We start from the raw sequence: 6510 nt of genomic DNA, 5'->3' as shown, positions 1-6510 counted from the left end.
ATTAGCTACCTTCCAGTCCTCAGGAATGGAGGCAGATTTTAAGGAAAGATTACATATTTTTGTCAGGAGATCTACAAGTTCACATTTGAGTTTTTTTCAGAACTTTCAGATGTATGCCATCTGGGCCTGGTGATTTATCAGTTTTTAAGTTGTCTATCAGTTTTAGGACCTCCTCTCTCATCACCTCAGTCGGACTCAGGTCTTTCAACACCCCTCCCGAAATCAGCGGTTCTGGAGTGGGCAAGCACTTCTCATCTTCCACAGTGAAGACAGAGGCAAAAAATGCATTTAGCTTCTCAGCCATTTCCCTATCATCCTTCAGTACTCCTTTTACCCTTTGGTCATCCAAGGGCCCCACTGCCTCCCTGGCTGGTTTCCTGCTTCTAATGTATTTGAAGAAAGTTTTATTGTTGGTTTTTACATTTTTTGCTATATGCTCCTCATATTCCCTTTTTGCCTGCCTGACCACAGACTTGCATTTTATTTGCCATAGCCTGTGTTCCGTTTTATCAGCCGCACTGTGACTAGCTTTCCACTGCTTAAAGGAATCCTTTTTACCTCGCGTGGAACAGGTAGCACTTCTGAGTAGGCTACCTTGGAGGTCCTAGACCTAAGTTTCCTGCCCAGCAGCCTAAACTTCTCCTCCAGGACCTCACGACTGCATTTCCTCACATTGTTGGTGCCGACATGCACCACGATCACTGGCTCCTCCCCAGCAGTATCTACCAGCCTATCTAAAACACATGTAATGTCCGCTACCTTCGCACCAGGCAGGCAAATACCTTACTAGTAGTGACGGGGAAGGGTCATTTATTGGACAGGCAGGACCTAGATTCCCTGCATTTTTGGTCTCATCTACCTGCAATTTGTGTCATCTACCAGCTCCCCCCCCCCAATACCCCACAGGAGCTGAAAATGTCCAGAAAATAACAACAACAATGACAATAATGAAACACTACTGGAGACACAAATAATTTAACTACCGGTATGGATACCCTTCCTGAAATCTGAAAAATTCCAATAATTTCCCCCCCAACTACACATTCCTAGTACAGGGGGCAGCTAAAGGTTCCTTGTCCAGGACTTACAAAATTAAAAAGGTGAGAGAGCGAAAAATGAAAGCACCACCACAGTCTTTGTCCAACAGTTTCAGAACACTTAGATATCAACGGTATCAAGGATCTTTTCTATGATCTTCCTAGTGAAGGAATGCAAATTGAGTTCTCTTCATCACATTTGAAAACCATTAGTACTAATTCCAAGTTTGCTTCCCTCTTAACATTCCCTGCACTCCAGAAGGAGAGGAGCAACTGCCAATTCTCTGAATCACCTTAACCCTTGGAATAGCATCTCTTTTACAAAAGCAGCTGTAGCTTGCTTACAGAGCTGCAACTGCCTTTGCCTAATAGTATGGAGAGATTAGCTGCTGCCAGAGTATTTGCAATGCTACTGTGAAAGACAAAGACACTCCCTGGGTGAATTCCTTCTCTTTTTTTCTCCAGCACTGCAAGGTTAAGCCAGTGGTGCTAAAGCAAGTCATTCCATTCCATTGCTCTCTTCCCTACTTCAGAATTCTAAAAATAGAAGGAAAATTCAAATACATGCTTTTTTTTTTGGAAGGGTAGCATAGCTACTCAGCGAGGAGGAAGAGATGAGGAGATTGGATTTATACCCCGCCCTTCACTACCTGAAGGAGTCTCAGAGCATTTTACAATCCCTTTCCCTTCTCCTCCCCACAACAGACACCCTGTGAGGTAGGTGGGCCTGACAGAGCTCTTTCAAGAACTGCCCTCGAGAGAACAGCTCTGAAAGAACTTATGACTGACCCAAGGTCACACCAGCAGCTGCATGTGGAGAAGTGGGGAATCAAACCCGGTTCTCCCAGATTAGAGTCCGCACTCTTAATCACTACACCAAACTGGCTCTACATCAAGTAGGTCCCATTGAGTTCGATTTCAGGTTCAACTCTTAGATCTGATTTAAATATAACCTGAACAGGACGAAAGGTCTTACCTGTGGAACTTTGCAACTGCACAACTCCTCAGTTAACTTGGGCAGCTACAGCTATGGATTAGATAGGCAGATGTTACTTTGGCACGCTAATTAAGCACACATAGCTGCTTTGTATAGGTAGCAGGACGAGATGCCTTGCAAGTGCCATGTCCCACAGGAAAGTGCTTTTGTTCTGTCAGCACTGTGACGGTTTTGAAGATCAAGGGGCACAAGCTAAAGCCTTATAGCAGTTTAGTGTACTAGTATAGGACATCCAATGGATGCTAATGATGTCTAAGAGCTAGGCCACCTTTTGGAATTTTCTAATTCTGATTCTGTGATTCCTCCACTGTGCACGAGGAACATTTCCCATACGATAATATGGAACAAAAGAGCACTATATACACACAGCTGAAGGTGTAAACATCAAAGTTCCTGCTAGAGCAATGTAGGAACATATGAATAGCAACCAACATATGCAATCTGCTATAGTCATTTACCTTGCATCAATGACAAACACAGTTCGCACTTTAAAAACTTGTTGCCATGTACCCCTTATTTTCCCAATACCTTTGCTACTAGAGAGAATTTGAGTTCAGCTTAGAGGGAGGTTCATTCTCAGCTTGCTCCTTAGAGTGAAGCTGGATGCAACTCTATTAAAGCAGAAAGCAGAGAACTAGATCTGGAAGTTGCCTAATTGCATTCAGCCCAAACATATCCTTCCTCTTTAAATCTGAGCTCAGAAAAAATCACCATACTTAGACCTCAGCTTGTCACAATGGCCATGAATGTAGATAGATATCATGCTCACACAGGGTCCCACAACTCCCTCCCCCTCTCCCCTGGTCCATGGAGAATGATCAAAGACTTCCTGATCTGTGAAGCTCATAATCAAATTTCAGTTTAGGGTGATGTCTGAATGTAGCTGCCTGGGCAAATGGTCCATACAGTAGAAAAGCTGGAGCAGTTTTGCATTATGAAAAATAATTTTAATTAATAAAGCAAAGGGGATATATATAGCAGAGTAAACACACTGAATTTTTTAAAAAGTTGGTTAAAAGTAAAGGTTTCCCTTGCTCGAAAGCCAGTCGAATCCGACTCTAGGGTTGCAGTGCTCATCTCCGTTTCCAAGCTGAAGAGCCAGCGCTGTCCAAAGACGTTTCTGTGGTCATGTGGCCAGCATGACTAAACGCCAAGGCACATGAAATGCTGTTACCTTCCCACCAAAGTGGTACCTATTTATCTACTTGCAATTTCTTGCTTTCGAACTGCTAGGTTGGCAGGAGCTGGAACCAGAGACGGGAGCTCACTCCGTCATGCGGCACTTGGATCCCGAACTGCTGAACTACAGACTTCCAGCCTGCAGTTCAGCGTCTTAACCACTTGAGCCACCTAAAACATGAAAAGGAAGATAAGACTGGTGGCTGCATTCAGTTAATTAATGTGTGTGTCTGTCATTGGAATTGTGGAGCTAAGAGGAAAGTGTGATCATGCCATGGCCAAGGAACCCACTAGCTCTCCTGTCAAGTTAAGATCTACACAAAATCTGCTTGTTGCCAATCTTGCATGCTTGTCAATTCTCCTTTCTCCTCAAGAGAATCCTTTGGTAAAAGCTAACTCCAGTTATCCTTGAATGCAAACACAGTTTAACCAGAGTAAGTATCCGCCTCACTAACCAAAGATTCTAAACCTGGATTATACTCTGGTTTGGAATACCGGTTAGCCGGAGGAAAGTTAGCTTCAGATTACCTGCGGATCATCAGTAACTGGAATGAGCTTTTAGCTGCAAATCTCCATGTGGGAAGACACAGCAGAGAAGTGAGAGTCATATGAATGTTTACTTAGCTGTGACTTCACTTCTGAATGCAGCTGCTGAGTTCCCTTTCTGCATTATGTCTGTGTCTTCATCCAGAATAAGAACTTTGGGCTGGGATATCACCAGTACACTGATGACACCCAGCTATATCTGTTGATGGGTGGCTGGCCAGATGCCGCCCCAGTGAATCTGGCTGAGGGTTTGGAGGCTGTGATGGGATGGTTAAAGTAGATTCAGCTGAGACTGAATCCTGCTAAGACTGAGGTTCTGTGGCTGGGGAGGGGGGATTCAGAGCCGGGGTATCCTCTCCCTGCCCTTGATGGTGTGCCCTTGACACTGTTACCAACTGTCAAGAGCCTGGGTGTGATTCTGGATGCCTCCTTATGGCCCCCTTCCTGTCTCACCCTGACCTTGCCACAGTAATCCATGCAACAGTCACCTCCAGATGGGACTACTGTAACTCCCTCTACATAGGGCCACCCTTGAGACTGACCCAGAAATCCCACTGGTCTGGAACGCAGCAGCGTGAGACCTCACAGGGACTTTGCACATGGCACAAATTCAACCTGTGCTCTATGAGCTGCACTGACTTCCAGTGGAGTACTGGATCAGGTTCATGGTTATGGTACTAACCTTTAAGGCCCTTAATGGTCAGAGACCCAAGTATCCTTGGGACTGCCTTTCCTGGAACACCCCCTGAAGAGTGTTACGCTTGGCTAATAAGAACCTGCTGCTGGTCCCTGGCCCAAGAGACATCCGGCTGTCCTTGACCAGGGGCCCTGGCCCCAACATGATGAAACTCTCTGCCAAATAACATCTGTGCCCTGTGGGACTTAATGCAGTTCCGCAGAGCATGCAAGGCAGAGATGTTCTGCCAGGTGGTTCACTGAGGACAGCGACGGCGCTCCATCTTGCTGGCACTCCTGTTTCTCCTGCCTCCCCCCCCCCACGAGGCAGTGGCATACTCTGGCAGTTCCATCGCCATCTGTTTGGTCATAGGCTATTATGGTTGTATAATATATTACAGATTTAAATATGACTTTTGTGTAATTATTTTATACTGATGTACACCGCCCTGAGCCCTGTTCCACAGCGGAAGGTGGTTTAAAAATCTAACTGAATAAATAAACAAATAAATCCCATGCACCCTTAACTGGGACTGGATCACACTGAACTTGTTGGGGTTTACTACCCATTAAGAGTGCTCAAACTCCAGCAAAAGTTAGTGGAGTCCCTGAGTCACTTTGAAATTTACATGCACACTCAATCAGCACTAATAATCAAGGATTTGTTATTGAAACAGGGGGGAAACAAACTTGATATTTTTTTTTACAAAAAATGAATAGGAGAAACATACAAAAGATACAGCTGCCTCAAATTACAAGTGGGAGTCTGAACATGTTTGATGCCATGCCCAAATGTGGAAACATCAGCTGCCCACTCAAAATGTAAAATAACAGAGTTATGCAAAAAAGAGAATCAAGTTGCCTTTCAGATCACTTTGAGTTTGCCGAAGCAGGAAATAACAGTGAATCACAAACCAAACTGAAGGTAATGGACAGTCCCCTTCTTTTTATGTAACTAGGATATGTTTGCCAAAGTTCCATTCAACAGTAAGATTAGGATTATTCCAAGAATAACATGATTCTAATAAACAGCTTCCAAAAGACAAACTGCTTGAGCTAAACATATGCCAAATGGAAAGTGACAGATGGTCTTTTCCTGGGTTACCCTCACCTCTCGCAATTCCAGCCTCTGAGCTACGGCCTCCAGACATTCTTGCCCAGTGCTCTCCACGGACAGTGTGCACTCAATCTCATTGTTGTCCAACAAGCGAATCCGGGTCATGAAACAGTTCTTGCTCCGGACATTGTAGCGCCTGGTCCTCCGCAATTTCAGCCCAAATGGCATGGCTGCTGGGCCAAGAGACTTGTCCCTCTCCTCCTCACACCTTGGGTCGTTTCAGCAAGACAGCGGTAAATGTGACACCTCCAGATACTGATCTTCTCCACCAGGTGTGGGAATGGTCGCCCATGCCAAGACAGATCGCAAAACAATTTCTGAAAAACATAAAATGACAATTGTGACTATTTCCATGGAGATAGCTGGGATAAAGCATTAGCCTAAAACAGAAGTGCCGGCTATCTTATACAAAATTTTCACTAAAGATGGGCACAAAGTTCATCATGAATTTTGGGTGGTTTGTGGGTCGTAAAGCAACGTTCACAAACTTTGATGAATTTTGATGCAGTTTATGGCGGTTTGTGAAGAGCAGAAAGAAGGGCTTAAAGAGAGCAGGGGCTCAGCTGTTTGGTTTAAATGGCTGGGAGCCCCTGCTTTCTGCTCCCTGTGGCTTTTCGCAGGAAGCAGAAAGCAAGGGTTTAAACTTTAAATGGCTCATGAACCGAAACAAATTGGGTCGGTTCGTGAACCAAAATCCTGGTTCGTAGCAGTTCGTGGTTCAGCCACGAACCGCAGTGAACTGCAAAAATGCAGTTTGTGCCCATCCCTACTTTTCACACACAGTTTAAACTACAATCCTTCATAATGTGTTTGTTTATTTCAACAGCACCCCCAATGCTTGGAGCTCTCCAGCATGCAAGATGAGAGGCCCCTGCCCTGAGGAGGTATGGTGCTAATGTGGAAGGGAGGATAAACCTAGAGGGAGGGGTGTTCCAGTGCTTAGTCCACATTTCCTGCTG

The 6510-nt window shown here is 44.9% G+C and overlaps 1 protein-coding gene across 1 annotated transcript in view; it reads right to left on the bottom strand.

Annotated features, from left to right (window-relative positions):
- PTPN14 (protein tyrosine phosphatase, non-receptor type 14) overlaps positions 1–6510 on the bottom strand; it is a 179955-nt gene that overhangs the window by 100030 nt on the left and 73415 nt on the right. The window contains exon 2 of the mRNA XM_015424633.1: positions 5546–5868. Coding sequence (XP_015280119.1) covers positions 5546–5719 — 174 coding nt within the window. The 5' untranslated portion in view covers positions 5720–5868. The remainder of the gene's footprint in view (positions 1–5545; positions 5869–6510) is intronic.

The sequence above is a fragment of the Gekko japonicus genome, unplaced genomic scaffold, assembly GCF_001447785.1.
Source record: "Gekko japonicus isolate JY-2015 unplaced genomic scaffold, Gekko_japonicus_V1.1 scaffold491, whole genome shotgun sequence".
Taxonomy (NCBI): Eukaryota; Metazoa; Chordata; class Lepidosauria; order Squamata; family Gekkonidae; genus Gekko; species Gekko japonicus.
The sequence above is the reverse complement of the archived record's forward strand: the minus strand, read 5'-3'. Positions and strand labels throughout refer to the sequence as shown.